At 31.0% G+C, this 19,974-nt stretch overlaps 1 protein-coding gene across 2 annotated transcripts in view; it reads right to left on the reverse strand.

The window, feature by feature from the left end:
• Positions 1-324: 324 nt before the first annotated feature.
• LOC121120034 (RYamide receptor) overlaps positions 325-19,974 on the reverse strand; it is a 200,189-nt gene continuing 180,539 nt past the window's right edge. For both annotated transcript variants that reach the window (XM_071889431.1, XM_040714884.2), the window contains 4 exons: positions 17,390-17,873; positions 17,231-17,331; positions 16,067-16,157; positions 325-918 (listed from right to left, as the gene is read on the reverse strand). In XM_071889431.1, coding sequence (XP_071745532.1) covers positions 679-918; positions 16,067-16,157; positions 17,231-17,331; positions 17,390-17,873 — 916 coding nt within the window. In that variant the 3' untranslated portion in view covers positions 325-678. The remainder of the gene's footprint in view (positions 919-16,066; positions 16,158-17,230; positions 17,332-17,389; positions 17,874-19,974) is intronic.

The raw sequence follows: 19,974 nt of genomic DNA on the forward strand, positions 1-19,974 counted from the left end.
TTATAATATACATTATCCACAAATTTTCCCAACTAAGAAAAAGCCTTACCCTGTGAACTACACCCTTGTAACCGAACTCATAAAGAGAACTATGCAAAATAAAGAAAAATGACATATATCAAATAATTATGTGACGTGATCTATGGTACCTCAAAATAGGAATTTTGCGCGGAAAAAAGTTTCGTATAGTCAACTAATTTTGCGACTAATTTTTAATATAGTCTGGGTTTTCGTTGGTGTATATTGTTTGCCTGAACGAAAATTTTACAGAAATGAATTGAAAAAGTGTAAAAGGATCCGGACTAGCTTATCCTTGATTCAATATAAGTAAAATACTGTCCATAGTCTATTTCATATTGTTTAGTTAATTATAAATAAAAGGATCGGTGTTTTTGTTTAGACAAAAAATATTATAATTATTATACACAATATTTTATTATTCAAGTTACAATTATGCTATTGACGTCATGTCATTTTATTTGATACAAAAATATTGAACATTAATATTAACAATAATAATTAATAAATACAATAATTATTATGTATAGATTTAAAAAAAAAAAATCTTTAAAGTAGGTACATATAAAGTCCAAAAAACAAAACACAAACTAAAAATTAATGAACTTAATTTATGGAAAAAATAAAACCCACGAACGTTCTTCAGAGTAGTCCATACTTTTAGAAATGGTTAAAAAAAGTACGGGGATGATCTTCAAAACGAGTAGGATGAATATGTCCTACACTGTCTCGTGTCAAATCCCTTGGCCCATTACGATTATATAAACGAATTTGCTCCAGCCCACTTTCAGAGGGGGATCCCGGAACTATATATCCTCCTCCTCGACCATTGTTATGTATGAAATTAGAATGACGACGTCTACATCGAGTGCTCTCTTGGAACTCTCGCTTAAATTTCTCCTGCAAAAAATAATTTATTATTTAGTCAAGCATTCATATTATTTATTAGGATTAGGGTCAAAAGTTTTAAATTGTTCATAGTTTCCAAAAGTTTGTAAATATATAGATACAAATTTTGAAAGAAATATTTAAAGAAGATCATACTTGTAAGGGAAAATATATTAATTATTATTTCAAAACCAATTTTAGAAAGACTTTTTTTGTGAATTTATATCTTATAAAAAGAAAGAACATGACTTTTTTTTATAAAAGGCCAATGTTCATGACCTTTTTTTATTAAAGAAGATACTCTTTGATATTTCATCAATATATTTGATGACTTTTTTGAAAAAAAAAAAAATTGACGACACTTTGAAAAAAAACTACAACAACTTTTATTTGTTGACATTTTTTATAATTATACTTTTTATAAAGGATTTTTAAAATATATATAAAAAAATAATTAACAAAATAAATTGATTTACTTTCTCAAACATTCCTAAAATGAGAAAGGGGACAATTATCATCCACCTCAGTCTCCTAAACCAATGTTTATCTCTAACGTGATTTTTTTATCTTCTCTTTTATCACTAATAGCACATGAGCGTTGTTTATTTATATTAAATTGTAAGCAAAGTAATGGGCAAGGAATACCATATACATTTATTTTATATAATCAATTATCTCTTTTATTTATTTCATTACTAATCTATTAACAGTAAGGTGAAAAAATAGAACTTTGTTAGTTAAAATATAAAAAAGGAAAAAATAAGTGCGGTTTACATGTATTGAGTCTTCCTTGATATAAATTAACTTAACGGAATGTTTTACCTGCATCTGCATTTCTGTCTTTCCGTCCCTCTCTGCCCGTGAAGGAATGTTATTACATTACTGCCAGATATAATTTGATCCTTTATGTAATCTTTTATCTACTATGACATCGATATATCTTTTGCTACAACGCAATATACAAATTTCACTATTTATGTAAATTCTTAATTCTAAATTCCAAATCATTGGTGCAGTAAAAGGAAATCCATTATTTTGCCAATAAATGACTTTTGTAATGTGTACCTCGCTTTCTATAAGTGTGATCGGTTTACAATAGATTTAGATAGAAAGATAAGATTTCATAATAAAAAAACTTCAAACAGAGTTTTGTGAATGTTTGACTCAAAGATGGACACCAGCAAAGATAGAGTACGCTACATTTTACCGTTTTTTCCCCTCGAAAAAGACGAAAACGCAAGCCAGGCTGCTGAAAATGTGATTTTTTTATGGTCTTGATATTCTAGCAGTCAATGACGTGCAATTTTAGTTTTTTCGACTCCGTTATATTTCCACTCCAAATTGCATCACTCTCTGGATCCACGATTGTAAAAAATATTGATAAAATAATGGAAATCTTTGAGTCCAATTGTCATGTAAGCCCGTTTTGATTGCCAAGGAGATAAATATTAATACTTTTCTAATACATGGAGTTATTTATTTTTCAATTTTAGAAAAGTTCAAATAGTTTTATCTTTTGAATATATTGTTAAATACCAAAAAAACATAGTGTCTTGGAAAATTAAACATATCTAAAAAATAGTTTTTATTTTTAATTCGTTTTCATATTAGTTTATTTTGGAGCCATACCTTCATTGACACTTAATTTGATCTTGCAGATAAAATTTTATTCAGGCCTTGTTGTATTTATTTTAAAATATCTAAATATCACATCAAGATATGTACATAAATATATACAGATGATTTTTTCCCCTATTATCATACATATAAACAGGCTCATCATTATATTAGTGAAACATGTACAACAGTTCATTATAACATGAAAAAGTATATTCAAAATTAGCATAATGTTGTTATCAAAGAATTTTTTTTTGAAGGATAATGTACCTGCATTAGACTGTACCGTTTTTAGTGGGTAATTTTAATTAAAACGCAACAATACTTTTTCTGCTGGAAACAATAAATATACTGACTTTTGCAAGGTCTAACCCCTATAAGCCCTTTTTTGGGACAGTACAAACCATTTGAGTTTAGAAATAATAGTATTTTTCGGTCAAAACTGGCATTTCTTTAGGCCGGATGTACTGTCCCAAATATATTTAAAAAATGTATGTTTGTTTTTATGTTTTTTAGTATTCAGTGGGGAGCTTCCTTTTTTACGTATTTAATGAGCTGGGATTAAATGTACCTCGAAGTTTTGAGTGAATTTTACCAAAGGATAGATATTCAACAGAGACTACAAACTAGACTATGAAAGTTTGTAATATTTTCTTAACTATTTCATCATTTTGCATTGCTAAATATCGAACAAAAATACTTGTTTAAGTTGAAGAAAAGGAGGAAAATACATTTTTAAAGAAAATAATCTTAGCAAAATTAGATTGAGTAAAGTAAAATTTGTGATTCTTATATATATATATAATTTCATCTTTGATCTTTGATAAAAACTTTAAGAAATATTAATAATTTTTAACCAATTTTAGGTACAAAATTTTAACTCATTAGTTTTGATGAGGTTGAGTGTAATATATAGAATAACATTTGATGTTAAATTAGTTACAAGGTGTATACCTGAAATTAAACTATGGGAAATAGAAGGAAGAAAAGCCAAAGAACGACTTAAAGGGAAATAAATTAATCATATTCATCAAAATTTGATTAAAACCTGCAAAATTCAGAATAATCATAAGGATTTCTTTTAGTAATAAGAAGAAGTTGAATTTTTTCTAAAGGATAACTGTTCAATGATTTGTAGTTTCCCTGTATATCAAATAGAACACAAATAATGTTTCTTTTTTTCGTTCAACATCTATAAATTCAACTAGGGTGAAATTTTGATATGGTATCATTGATAAAACATAGATACCTCAAATCATTGAGCCCATCCTAAAAAATGGGAAAGTTTAATATGTGTAAATCAGTGGGGGTGCAGAAATAGTTATTATATCTTTGCAATCCGTGGTCGATTTTCTGACAGAGAGATGATTCTTTGGACAAACAATCCTAAAGAACCGATAATAGTTATGTCCTTGGTTTTTCGCTGAAATGAGACAAAGAGACGTAATTTTTCCATTGCTCAAGCCACATAGTGAATATAGAGAATTTCATAGTATCTTCGAACTGCTTTCGGTGATGAATATTAATTTGGAGGTTTGCTCTGGAATATTTTCAATATTGGCTCCATCAAAAGTCGTTCTATGAGAGTAACACGTTGACTCTATTAAAAGTTATTTTAATTTAGCTCCAAATCTAGAAAAATTTTCAACCAACGCGTCTTTCAGAGTTTTTACAGTTTCCAGTCTTGATTCGCCTCCACTTCATCACTCATTGAAGGGAGTATTTTTTCAGTGAACGTTGAATATTTTTCTAACGCCATTTCACTGCGCAATAGGAGGATTTTCGCTTTTATTAAGATTATTTTTAGTGTTAAGAAGCATCTCTAACTTCTTGATTTGAGTTTAAAAGATCTCAGTGATCTGGCTTTACATGTAAATAATATAGATAAAAAGATATATTATTTACAAACTAATGTAGCCTGTTAAAAAAAAGAGAAGTATATACTTTGAATCTCAATACTAATATGAAAATCAAAACACCAACAGAAGTAGTGAAACATCATTTATGAGAATGATCTAATTAATAAGTTTTATACGGGTAAGAATCTTTCTAAAACTAGAATTTAAATAAGATTTTCTTCTTTAAAAAAACTATATAGAGAAATAATTCTTTTAATCATATATTTGTCTGTATCAAGTCCAAATTGAATAATCGGAGACGTACTCTTGGATCTCCCTCGTTGCCGCCGTCACACATCCTTCGTTCATTATCTTGCTCTTCGCCATTGTTGCAACTACCATCATAAGAAATTTAACAAAGCATTCATTAACTCATTCACCCTCCCATCAATTACTATTAGCCAAACTTTATCAAATACTACGATCTTTTTTCCCACTTAATGCCTCAACCCTCTTCTTAAGTTAAGTGATGTGTGTTTTTATTTGTCAGCTTTCTCCTAGAAAGTACCTAGTAGTCTTTTTACTATTCCTGCATATCCACAGCATTTCAAAATATTTCTTTATTGAGTTACTAGGTTTCAAAGATATAGTGATCCTGTGGCAATTATATATCTTGTCTCCAAATAAGTTCCATGTCAAGGATTTTATGGCAGAAATTTCTCTGCTGGCTTGTCATAATTCTTAAAATGTTACCCATAATAAATTTGTAAGAACAATTTGTGGTCATTTTGGTCTAATATCAAGATTCTGTTTGGAACTTGAGTAGTGATAGGACTGGATCAGTTATATCATTTAATAGCATTTACAAGTACATACACTCCAACTTACTATGCCTTAGGAGTCCTGTCGACGTCACGCACTCAAAAAAAATCCGGGGCAGTGTCCTGACCTTATCTGTATCCCCTTCTCGCCTTGTCTAAAATTGCTTTCTCCGCACGAGAGTAGGATTTGCTCATGTCCAGGAAACTATTTTGCAACCCTTTCCTGTCCTCTCGTGGAATATGGTTTCATTACCGTATGGTTACCTCAACCCTTTTCACAAATAAGTCCTTGAAGGATGATGAAAAGAGGAAGTGTTCCATCAGCAAATTGGAAAGAGAAACTTAAGGCACCTATTTTATGGCTGTTCCGGAATTTTACCCATGACAGCTTTGGCCTTTGGTTTGCTACAAGACGCATATGGCTCTCCGATCTTCCTGGACGAATAGCTAGTGATGTCCTCTCCTAGTCACAAATCACACTTTAAACGGGAAGCTATCTTGACAAGAATCCTACATATTATTTATGTGGCCAGAACTTACTCATGTGCTTGGAGAAACTTATAACGAAGTCAATTGAGGTTTTAGGATATTTTAAAGATGATGGTTCGCGGTGAGTTTCTATCGATCTTGGGAGCGAATACTGATTTATACTTCTGTTTTTATCTTTCTCAAAATATTTTTATTGAGTCCGTTGTTGATTATTTCGAAAAGCTCTATCGTTACAGAGACTGCAAAAATTCAGTAGCTTGCACTAAATGTACATTTAACAATGCAAATTTCGTCTAACATCAAAGTTCAAATCCCATCTGATATTCTCAAATCAGTGTCTGTCAAAGAAAGACATATTTATGAGCCTGAAAAAGCATATGCCATCCAAAAATGTGGCAAAAAAAGGAAAATCTCCAGGAACGTCTGGGATTACCTTGGAATTATACAAAATCTTTGCTCAAGAACTTGTACATATTTTAAAAGAGTTATTAGAATATATTATTATGGAAGGCGTATTTCCGACGTATATCAACGATGGATTACTCATAACTATTCTAAAAAAGAATAAGGATACAAGATTTGTTAGTAAACTTAGACCAATAACTATTTTTTATTCTATAACTATTAAGCTTTTAGTTTTTTTATTGGTTGTTTTTATATGATTTTTTTTATCGCCACGTATAAATGAAGGATTATTGACTGTTCTTTAGGTTATTAATGTTTTTATTTTATTAGTTTGTTAAAGTTGTACCAAAATAAATGGTAAATAAAAAATAATAATGCCAAAAAATCTTCTATAACTTTAACAAACCTAATTTATACATAATTTTGCCTGAAATTAAGAATAATGGTAAAATGTTTTTAAGATACTCAAGCTTTTATTAAACTTATTCAAATGTTAAAAATATGTATACATAACTAAAATAATAGTGAAAACATTACATTTGGTAGGGTGATTTAACGTATGGGAATTTTCCAGGTACCTATAACAGGAACAAAACGGAACTAGACACGACCAATTTTAAGTCCCATATTAAAGACCACTATAACACTACTTATAAAATTGAATTGTTTTCATGAGGGGCGTTGACAGCTTTGATGATTTGAAGATGGGGGGCTTAGCCCCAAATATTATCAACAATGTTATATAATTAGGGGTTTTATATATATATACGAGAAGAGGGTGTACATACTTATTAATATATATAGTAGGTATAATATTTTTTTTCTTTGGGGGGGGGGATGCTGTAGAATCTTTATGGGTGTTCAACCCCCTCCATAAAAAATAGGGTTATTGATGCCACTGGTTTTTACCAAAATGTTAACTTAAGTAAATATTTATAATATCCCTTTGTTTAATAATATTATCTTATTAAAATAAAGGGATTTCCTAAATCTCTTATGACTATCACAAGATTTTTCTGTCAAATATATCCCTTTAAATAAAATTTGTATGCTAGTGCAATGTTATATATCTACTAGTGATTTTAAATCTTAATAATGTAAGCTTATGTGTGATCATTTAATGAGCTATCATGCAACGCAATATACCTAGGATAGTTAATTGTTGATTATTTTTATACCCACATAATATATATACATCATTGGCAAAGAATAAAATATATACTTTTTTTAAAACGGTATAAACTTTTTTATTAATTTAACTTTGAAAAATAAGATAGTTGTGGTAAGCGGGTATCGAATTACTACAGTTGATTTTTTTTTCCATAGCCAAAATTTATTTCAAAAAAATTGAAATCTTTGAAAATATTACATACATCTACAATAGAGTAATAAAAAACATGACAAACTCGAACCAATATTCATTAAAATATGAAAGACCTAAGTTTAATTCTATTTAACGTGCCATTATAGTTTCTTAAAATATTTATCCCCCCACCGTCGAGCTTTGAGCTGGATGCTGTATTGGCGCAGATGCAGAATTGAATTTTCACGACCACATCATGATGATATATTTTGGTCTTTGGAAGCTAGTTTGAAAAAGTCCTTTCTGTTTACTCAGTCTCCAAAGCATTCCTTTACCAGCACTCCAAGAGAAGAGAAAACAGATTTTAAAACTGGGCCCTCACACAGAAGGTGAGAAGCTGTCTATCTTTCTGAATTACAAAAATAGTAAGTAGGTTATCGGATAGTTATCCTCATACCTTTAGTGTTCCTATCACTACTCGATACGCGAACTATTTCTCAAGATGGAGTAAGGAGAAAATATGTCTAGCCCATACAAGTCTGGGAGCGGAGACATCAACGTTCCTGCGATTTAATACCGACTTCACCACATCTAATGACGACTGCAACCATAATCTTCGAATTAGTTTAACACTCTTTGTTTTTACCTGACTCCTGAATGAGATATAATTTAAACGTGGTAGTTTGAACTTATTTTTCCTCTGTAACCACGTAACCCTTTTAAAAGTTAATGTAGCTAGAAGATTTTGATGCAATCCCTCCAGGTCTTCAAGAACTTCTATACCATTTCTCAGAATCGAAGGATTCACTCCTGTAAATGTTAAAGGTGCATTTAGGCGAAAAGATAGTTCAACCAGTTGGAACGTTTCATTTGTATTAAAAATAAGTTTATTTATATAACCAACTACACTTAGTTTTTGAAAAATCGACTTCATGGCTTAATGACAGTTTTCTTCATTTAGGGTGTTATCTATGACATAGTGGATCCCAAATTCCTTTAATTTTAAGCCTTTCACCTATATTTGAGATGTATGTATTATTTGTAATAATGGTCGACTATGATGCTATTGTCAATGATTATTACATATATAACGTCTGCGTAGGCATATATAGAAAGACCACCCTAGGTTGGCTTTTTCTCCATAACTTGCTATTATTTATTTGATTAAGAAGAGGATCTGCTGCAATTAGGAATAACAACCCGGCTATCGGATCTCCTTGTTTACAGCCTCTTGACAACTAGAAGGCTCATAAGTTTTCATTCATAACGTATTGTGTTTTTTATCGGACCATCATTGAGGCCATTACTCGTGTCATAAAATTTCCAAACCTTATTTTTGTGTTTTAATCTTATGTTGTTGCGATATTGAATCAAATGCTTTTTCAAGATCGATGGCAATCATACTGCAGTTGTTACTTTTTTTTAACTTTGTTTGTAAATTAGCGTTGACGTCTTCCATCCTACATCCTTTTATAAAACCTCTCTGAGACTTGCCAATAATATTGAGAATTGTCGAATTTAGACTTTCGACACCACACGAGGAAATATTTTATAAATTGTGCTCTGTAGGGCGATTGGTCTCAATTTTTTGACATATCAGTGTTCTTTGTCGTATTTTGGAATTGTTATGAGCAGGCCTTAACTTCAAAAATGAAGGAAATAATCCTTGTAAAAGTATATGTTTAAATAATTTTTTTAAATTTAGTGTTAACTCTCCCCAAACATTTGATAAATTTCAATACCTATCCCCAATTTAACAGGGGATTTTTTCCTTTTGTTATATATTTTTTTGATTACATCAATAATCTCTTTTGCCTAATTTCCGGAGCTTAATTCTTGTGTGGCATGTAGACTTTTAATTGCGTGTTTTGTTAGACGGCTTGGCACATGTAAAGGACTTTGCAATTATTTTCCAAGTTTTTTCTAACTCCTTTGAAATCTCCATTCCCTCCATAATCTGAATCTGAGTACACCATGCAGTTTTTCCTTGAATACACTGTCTTTCAGAATTGTACTATTCAGAATCCATCTTTTGTTGTGTCTCCTCTCATTCGTAGATGCAAATTCTAAGAGAATTGATTTAAGATCAGAGATGAAGTTTAGAAGTATATAAATCATTTAATGGTTTGCATCCCCCATTGCTCCTAAAGAGGCACATGTCCAGCCTTGATGTCACGATTCTATTTCTCTTTGTTTTGGTTGAGAATGTATGATCCTTGTTATTTAAAAAAAATCTGCACAGTCGATAATCTTCTTTGCAACATCATTTTTTTCGACGCCTGAGTACTGCGGACGCCTTATGGTTACCTTTTCCTGTAGAGTCTCAGGAAATCCAGTGGAAAATTTGCAAAAATTGTAGACTCAGTACAAAGCCAGATATCTCAATAGAACACTGAAATACTGAAATGGTCCATCATTTCTACTATCATAATCTCGTAACTAATCTACATATATACATATGTGTTTCAACCTCAAATAAGGCTGGAATTTTCTTAATAAAAATCGATAAATTAGCTAAAATAATTGATTAAATTCTGCTCTTTACAATATATTACCAATTTTTTATTCATTTGGGGAAATCCGTGGTTTTTAATTACTTTATCACGTTTGACAAAAATTCAATAAATAATGTTAATCATATAAATAAGTTTGCTTTAATGAAGAAAACCGCATCTTTGAAGGCCTGAAATTTTTAATGAGAAGCCTAATGAAAAACATCAAAGCCTCAATCATTGTAACTCCAAATAATGTTAATAATATAATGGTGCACAATGTCCTTTACAAAAATCATATAATTTTTTTTTAACTTAAAATAGATTTTATTCCCGCCTGCTTTTATGTTTTATGTAAGACCTATTCAAAAATATGCTTTTTTGAGTTTGGATATATTTCAGGCTTTTATAAAAAGTTTATAAAATAATATAAAAGGTTATTATTCCGATTTTCAAATTGGTATTACCAAAATTATCTCAACATAAAAAATAGAGATGATTATACAGTCCTTCAAAAATATTTATATTTTTTCCCTAAAAATTGTAGTAAAAATAGGAGAACATTCACAGAACAAAGTATACATTTTTAGAACTGCCATTCTCACACCTACCTTTTTCTCTTTACTTTCTTTGTATTGGCAATTTTAATACTTTGGTAATAAAATATATGTAAAGTATTAGTCCAAAATAATTACATTTTAGTTTAATGTCTATTTTGACATTCAATCGTGTGTTTTATCTATACGTTTTGTCCAAAAACTACTCAAATCCGCAAAAATGTCATCTTAGAAAAACATTAAGGCCGATGAGGCATGTTATAGGACATATTTTTATCCCTAAAACAATGATTTTCGAGCTTCTCACATCTTAAAGCATGGGAAAAACAGCAGAAACATATAAAAATTCAAAATAAGTACTTAGTAGTATGATTAAGCGATTCATTCATTAACAAGGTGAGTCAAGTTTTAGTTTATCTCTTTGACCATGGCCATTGGTCGATTATAATCCATATATTGTTTTTAATATCAAAAACTTAATAAAAAATCAACATTGTACTATACTAATTTACCTACCTTGTCATTTCCGAGTTCACAGTATTATTATTTTATCCATGCTTCTCAGTTCCTTTTTTTAAATTTTTTATTAAATTTCTTAGTGTACTATTCTGTTTTATTTTTAAGGGAAACAACATTTGCTATTAAAGTCATACGTAAAACTTTGAAAGATCTGGCAATTTACATATTATATTGTCTGTTTTAGTTTATGCTCAACATTAAATATATTCACATATACATTATGGGGCTGTTATTGAACATAAGCTCTGTTAACAGATGATTCATCTACTTTTTAAATTAACATTAATATGGGGCTGTATATGATATATACATCTTCTAATTTGACCTTTTTATCAAAACATAAGCAAACTGATATTATGCACATTTTTCTTGGTCTATGTAAAGTAACTAAATATAGATAAAAATTTGATTTTAGACCTTAGATATGCCGATGCTAGATAAATCTAGCTTAATTGTCGATATTTAAAAAAAATAATACTGCAAAATGCACGATATTATGTCTTCATTTTCATTGTAATTACCGGACAAAAAGAAGAAGAAGTATATGAAATATCTATTTTATAAATAATTATGTAATTCCGATTTTAAAAATAGGTCTTTCAAAAATATGTAAATAATATACTTGATGGGCCTAAGCCAATAAAGGAAAAAGTTGAAATAAATCTTGATTGGTTAATGCAAAAAAAAAAAAAAAAAAAAAAAACTTTTTAACAATGATTTTTAATTTTTTTCATTGATGTTATTTTAATACTTTATTCAAGTCTACGTAGTTTTAAAATGATCATTCATAATCATCAAGGATCTACGTGGTTTTAGAACGGATCTACCTTATCCCTTATGAGACTACGTGGTTTTGTGAATGATCATTTATTATTATATAAAATTAAATTTTGTTAGACTCAGTATTAAAAAATTAAGATTGAATAATTTAATTATCATTTTTCCTTATTTTTCCATAAAAATGTAATAAAGGGCATAAGTTGTAACTTGTATAAGAATATTGTACATGCTACAATTTTTGTCCAAGTCACAAAACGTCTTACTACATTACATCACTGGTAATTTTATTACCAACTATACTCTTATGATTACAATGACATGTAAATGATGTATTTTAAGAAACATAATTTTGAGTATTTGAACATTTTAATGAGACTTAATACAAGTCAACTATAAGGAATGTATTGGTCCTTAATAAAATGAGACTTAAAATATATTTATTGCCATCCTTTTCACTAATATTACAGAGAAGTATTCGAGCTTACCAATTGAATTAGTTTCTTGTAAAACTTTATTATATAGTTTAACAGGTTGATGGTTTACCATAATTCTTCATTTAAATTTAATTAAAGCCTATATTGGGGAAGATTGATTTAATCAATAGACCATGAGCTAACATACAAATATATTATCTACCAGTTAGTGTAAAAGTCTATAGCTTGGTGTCTTAAGTAATAAGACATGCCGAGCTTTTTGTTTCCGTTAGAACAGAAGGGTTTAAAATTTGGGGCCACAGAGTAATTCAAATATTGTAGTAGCCTTATCAGCACAAGTATTTTAGATTCTTCAAATAGACTTAGTTATCACTTTTTTTACTACAACAATTTCCTTATACAGGGCGGGAAAACATAATTTCCTTTTTCCTAAAGGCCATAAAACTTGTTTAATAAATCAGAAAAGAAAATTTTTTGTTTCATAATGGTAGTATATATTTAAAATTTTGTTTTATTTTTAGTTTTAAAAATACTATCAGATAGATGGCGTACCCTATTGTTCATACACTGAAAACATAGACATACATATGTCTATGATACTTTGATACTTTCATACACGGTGATTTTTTTAAAATTTTCTTAAAATTACTTTACATTTAGATGTTTTAGAAGGATACATATTGAATACAAAAAGATGTTTAACTTAATTCACAATAATGCTTATAGTATAGCTTGGGATGATTAGTTGACTCAGTAATCATTTTTAGACCATTACGCAAAATTCTTAAAAATGTTGTTTTTACGGATAAACATGGGTTTGATAACTTTTAACTTAAACCACAATAATTTAAAACTCTGGCATGAGACCAAATTTGGTAGAACTGAGTTCGCTCACATAATTATTTGAGTAACCGACAGTTAAGGATCGGTCCCAATGATTGATATACAAATCGTTTTATATAATATATTTTCATAGTTATTTGGGAAGTAGTCTTCTATTCAAATTTGATTTGTTATGGCGTCATGCTTGCATTTTCACGGATTTTTTCTGTCAGTTACAAAATATGTTCATTTTTAAGCTGTGGTGTATACATTTACACTTAAAATTAACTCCATGAGCTAAAATTGAAAGTTATGCAAGCTTTCATTTTCTAAGCAATGATAATTGTAAATAATCAATTATCTGTAAAAAACATGTTATCTCTACGAAAACATCACGTGAAATGTTTTTACAAAAAGAAGCGTTCGAAATATTCACACTTAGTCGAACAATATCTTTCGATAAGAGCCAACTCGTTATATCTTTTTGAATTTAAAAGGAATCTTAGATATTTATATTATTGTCAACAAAGACTTTTAGAATACAGTCATATGATTAAATATGCATTAATACTTTGATTCAAGCTTTTCCTTCAGTTACTTAAATGAATATTTTGCAATGAACAGTTTCACAATTTATTTTGAAAATAAATTTGAATGCTCTTACATTTGTTTGGATAATTCTTCTAAAGTACTTTTCTGATTTGTTATATAGATTTATAAATTCTATGGATTTTGTTATGCATAAAAAGTACCCAAGAATGACATGCTTACCAGACAATTTAAAGAATGTTTGTGGAAGGAGAAAAGTTAGGCCGTCATGAAGTTTTAAAAGATTGGCTGCCAGTAGCTATGAGGGAAAGGAATCACAGACAAATCTGACTCTGGATCAGGAGTTACTCCGATGTCGATCCTCTATTCCATTCTGTGTCCGTTACATGGACTTAGACTTAAAATCCCCATACGAATCATTAGTCATACTATCCTTATTTGATGAATTCGTGGTTACTTCTGGAGATGTAAAAATTGTCAAAATCTTATTGAACGAAATTTAAAAAAAAAGTATTTATTTGCTGATAACTTTGAGAGACAACATATCTAGAATTGTAAAAAAAAGACCTTAAACGAGTGTGCTAATTTTTTTGTGGTTGAAACCTGAACAGTGATGCTGAATTTCCAAACCTTTGATCATTAATCTCTAATTCTTAAAGAAATAACATTTTATGATAAATTAATCACTGGTGCTTGTACTCATAAAAGACGGAGATTAAGACTATATATTTTTTGGGGTGATACAGTTCTTGTTGGATTGAAATTAGAATTGAGGATCAAGATTGGAGTAATTTATGTTTCTTCTTAGTTAGGTATAGAGTAGTAACGGAAATTATTCCCATATCTCACAGCTTCTCGGAGCTAATTTAACGAAACGTCATGTCAGCTAAGCTGCTTTCCTCTCAAACATTATTGAAATTGTCAGTGTTAACTTTTGGTGTGCTTTTTACACAATGGCAGATCTTATTTTTTTCAACTCTAAGCATATTTCCTCACTGAGATCACTATATACAGGGCGGGGATTTTAAATTTAAGAATAATGTATATAAGAATTTATTTCTCAAAATTAACTCAACAATTTACAAATTTTTTGCACTTCCATGAATTGTATTGGCCCGTTGGTAAGTCAATCACTCAAACCAATCCCCTACAGCTTCAATTACAGTCTTCAACCTGGCCCTGAGTCTGGAAAAGTTCCTTGATAAGGAACCCCCTCTCCATGTTGGTCACTTCCTCCAGAATGGAAGCCTGCAAGGAGTCAAAAGTATAATATGCACGTTTTTTCGACAGTCTCTCCAAGAAACATCACAAAAAGTAGTCGAAAGGGTTCATATCTGGCAAGCTAGAGGCCACATTTTCTTTGCCCAAATATATTCTTAAAAATATTTTTTATTAACCGATGTGTATAAACAGAGCCTATTTAAAATTTTAGCATGACATCAGTTCTCTTAACATTAATACCGGGTGTAAAAAAGTACTGAGACTTGCCTCTAAGTAGTCATTAAAATAATCATAATTGATCAGGATGATGTTGTACACATGGAAAATTTTATATTATAATTTATTAACCATAAACTATTCAGCCTCAATGACACCCTCCAACCGGCTCCGGAGCCCCTTGTACACATTCGCAACGTAGTCATTTTTCATGAATTTCCCCTGATGGTTAACAGAGGTCTTTAAGGTATAAATATTCGGGTGGCGGACTTTGCCGGGCTTTCTCTCAATTTGAGAACAAATGGAGTAATCCAGTGGATTCAGATCTGGGCTCTGAGGGGGCTAATGGTTCTTGGAAAAGAAGTTCATGTTGCACTCTTGTATAATATTAGCAGTACAGATCGGAGCCCCGTCTACCTAAAATACATACGTGGCCTTGTTGGACTTCTTCCTTGTCTTGGTGATCGATGGGATCACGTTTTCCTTCAACATCATCAAGGAGTCGGCTATGACCTTCAATTCTTGGGTTTGTCTTTAAGGTTGTCCTCATCACCCAAACAATTTTGATCCGACAGACTATGGCCTTGCTGATGTTTAAGGCCTTCATGATGTCCATGGTGGTCCTATCGGTGCGTATTAAATTGCCAATGATGGCTTTTTCTGCCTCCATAGCTACATATACATAATTTCCGTGTCATAGTTATTTATAGAGTTATTAGCATCATTGGTCGAGCGCCCAGCACGGAGGCACATAATAATGGCCACATGGAGTTCGTATTTGGAGGACATCTCCAGAATTTTGTATTATTTCTTATACAGTTTTGTCACACTTTTATAAACATATATATTTGTGTTGGCAAGATATTGAGATCTTAACTTGTTCCTGATTTAAAATCCCTTCCTTTTAAAATATAGTGTTCCTTGTTTGCTAATATGTTAGGGGAGTAATAATTAATAGCGGAACTAAATTCATGCAAGTAATCAACATATCCTTTTTTTTCTTTTAATTCACACTTGCAAGGAGTTTGACAATTTAATCCTTCCCAGTTACCATAAATACACATTGACATATAACATAAATTAATAATGTAACTTACACTATATATTCCATAAATAAAAGGATTGTAGCAGCTGTTACTCATTGCCAACCAATGACAAATGAAAAAAACAATATTAATGTAGCGGTACCTATAAGAAAAAAAAAGAAGAGATAATAAATGTTAATTCAAATAAATGAACATTTGTCTTTTAAATGAGTTCCCTTAAATATATCTATATACATACGAAGTTGGTATGAAAAGTTTCCACCCTAACAAAGATACAAAGATTTTTCCTGCATTTTTCAACATAGTCCCCTTATTACTCTACACCCTTCTCCCAGCGACTCTCCCATCTCTGTAACCCGTTCAAATAGGACTCGGCGTATTGTTTGCAAAATAATTGTTCACGATACACTGTTTCTTTTTAGCTCAATTTCTGCGAGTTCGATTGGATTTTCTCATTTTTCACAGAAACACTCACATCAACTTACTCAAACGACTTTTACATAACAACTGCTCGTCCAAAATGGCTGAAAGTTTAGTCAGTCAACAGATGTTAAACAGTTTTTACTAGCTTTGAGTTACTTGTACTACCATCATCACCTTGAGGTCGGAAACTTTTCAGAAGACCCTCGTATATGTACTAAAATGTGTAATAATGTATTTTATAGACTTGGCTGGTAGTTATAATAATTGTAAGATGAGTCTAGTGGGAGCAGTTAAGGGGAGAACATATATCTGTCTATTTGTATAATCTAAAAATGTAGATAGTCTTTTTGTAGTGTTTCTCCTTATTGATATTTATACTGGAAATCTTGAATCAAAATTGTTTGATAATATATACTTAATTTAAATATATAGAATAAATAATATGAAATCTCAAATACTATATATATTCAAAAATTATAAATTATTCAATTCTATATTCAAAAAATTATATTCAAGAATTACACGAGTATTTTTTTTTTTTTTTTACAATTTACACTTTGCTAATGATGTGGTGTGTGCATCGATAGTAAATAAAAACTGTCGGTCCTTCGAACTGTAAGTACTTTAACGGAGAAAAAAAGAAAAGAAATGAAGTTGAGGGGTGGCATCAAAGATGAAACTGTCCCCTTATAACATTTTTAACACCATTTCAAAGAAAAAAAGGCAAATTGAATATAAAATCCTTTTTCCAATCAGGAAACGGTCTCTTTTGTACAGTAAAACCTTACTTACTTTAGTATGCTTGGAGCAAATAGTTGACATAGGTAGAATAAATGCCAAGGAAGCCAACAGATGCCAAATATACAGACAACTATGATAAGCATCTTGATTACCTGGAAATATATATTGTAAAATTTATGAATATGCAAAATAATCTTGATAAAGTCTTACTCGCTTCTTATTTTGCAAAATGGTTTGATCCCGCCTATCCTGCGCAGATCCCGGAGTTCGATTCATCCAAAGCTTAATTCCCATTTTAATGTATACATATGAGATGACGGTGAGGGGAATGACATACTGAATGATGATGAGGCTCAGAGAGTAGATTTCATACAGATTTTTAGTTGGAGGTAAGCTTACTACTGAGGCAATATGTGTAGTATTTTTCCATTCACTGTTTGTGTCGGTATCCACACTTTTGTAGTCCTCAGACCTGGTGTCATACTCTTCTACGACTATGTTATTGACGTTGGGTGGGACGGGAGTGCAAAAGGGCTTGGTTCCTCCGTTGCTCTCGTCAAAAACATTTTCGAATCGATGAAATAATCCCATAGGTAATGCGATGATTACACCAATGAGCCATATGAAGAAAATAACAATTTTGGCCACAAATTTGGTGGGCTTATCACGAAGTGGAGTCATTATGGCTCGATATCTGAAAATAAGTACAAAATATCAATACAATTCACATTTCATACTAAAAAGTAATAACTTTAAACATAATAACTGTCTTTCAATTATCACTATTCTTAAATGAATTTTGGTAAAAAGGAATTTTTAAATTGATATATTATAGTGTTTTTTATAAATTCCCAATGTTACAAAAAAGTTATGATGAAAATTTAATTTAGGGTTAAATATGATTATATATTATTCATTTTACTGAGCAAAAATAAAAAATCCTGCAATGAGACCCAAATTTAAGCAATGTGTTGTGAAAAAAACTCGAATTCAAGCTACCATATATTTTAAGAAAAATTAAGATAAATTTAGTTCCCAGATATGGTATGGGTGTAAGGCATTATTTTTTCAATCGGTTAATTATACTTCCTACGCATGTGAAACCAGGTAAAGGGAGGGGGGATCAAATTGTCGCCAAAATATTTTTCTACAAAAAACAACACAAAATATACATTTTTTAACTTTTTTATTGAAAATCAAAACTATGACGAGCATATAGTTATACAGTAGCCATTCATTCGATATAATCACCATTGCCATCAATAACGGCCTCTGAACCGGCCGCAGGCTCTTCTGACCATCTCATTGTCCATATTGCCCAATACCTCCTTGATGGAGTCCATCAGGCTGACCTTGGTGCTATGGGGATGTCTATTGGTATGTCTCTCGACATAACCCCAGACAAAATAGTCCAAAGGATTAAGGTCGGGAGAGTTAGGAGGCCACAAATCCTTGGTTACGACGTCATAACAGTTCTCGGTTAACCACTGCATGGAGATTTTGGACACATGACAGGGTGCTGAGTCCTGTTGCCCCACCCAGGGCAGCCCAGATCCCTCGCCATGGCCTTCATGGACCTGGTAGGGTAATCCTAAACCATCTTCTTCACCTTGTCAACAAAGTCGGTGTCCTTGACCTTCCTGTCGGCGCCCTCCTCCTTAGGTGCCCTCTTTGTGGTGGCATCAACATCCCAGGTGTCCTCTAGCTTCTTACGGATACACTGAACAGTCCGTAAATTCACTCCTAAGGTTGAAGCAATCGCTGAATTGGAGATTTCACCTCCATTATTAACCAATGCCATGACTACGGCGGACCTCGAAAGCTCCTAGTTCCACTTATAGCTCTTTATCTCCTCATATTATGACGGCATGATGCCAACTGAACTACATATCATCAGCTGACGAGAATAGCTTTCCCATTTGGTAACCGGTTTTTATTTGATAATGTCGTCTTCAAGTTATCAAGGTTTAAAGTAGGCAACAATTTGATCCCCGCTCCCTGTATATTAATTGATATAGTATTGTGTAGCTATATAGTTTTAATGACAAGTACCTATGGAAGTACAGACTAATGCACATATGTAACTAACATGTGCACTTTTGTTACTGATCATCATTAGTGCTGGAGCAAGGAGCTATTGGTATCTCATTTTTGAAAGACAATTACAATGAAAAGGTGTGCATTATTGTTATCAATACATGACGTCCTTTTTATGAAACTGCATTCCCCCTAAACACTTTAATTTTTTCCTTGGGATGAGTTTGTATTTTAAGAGAGATGATGACGTCATAAAAACTAGGAACACCTTTGATTACACAATTATCCCTAGTGTCTAATTACTGATACAAATTGTGAAAGACTTGAAGTGTTCCGTAAAAAAGTGTTCTATTTTCTCAGAGATGCTTTTAGTAAGGCATGTGCATGGGTTTTTTTTTTTTTTTTTTTTTTTTTTTAGAGTTAAGCTTTTTTATTTTTCCGTTTAACTATCAATTAATAAAGAAGACAAAATATATTTTTGTTACATGGTGTTTGTAAATAAGTTTGAATTGGTGGACTCTCTTATCAAAGCATAGTGAAATAAAACTGTAAAGCTGATATTTAATTTTTATTTTCGAAATAGTATTGAGCTAATTTAGAACTATCCAAACAAATCACAGTTTTCTATAATTTTATCAAGTGAACTAATAGATTACTTTTGATCCTTTGATTTACATAGGCTGCTAAGGACTAAAATCATGCTTCTGGTTGTAAGGTTGATTGATTATAAAAAATTTAATATAAGATATGTAGCGATT

Source organism: Lepeophtheirus salmonis, chromosome 6, assembly GCF_016086655.4.
Source record: "Lepeophtheirus salmonis chromosome 6, UVic_Lsal_1.4, whole genome shotgun sequence".
Classification (NCBI taxonomy): Eukaryota; Metazoa; Arthropoda; class Copepoda; order Siphonostomatoida; family Caligidae; genus Lepeophtheirus; species Lepeophtheirus salmonis.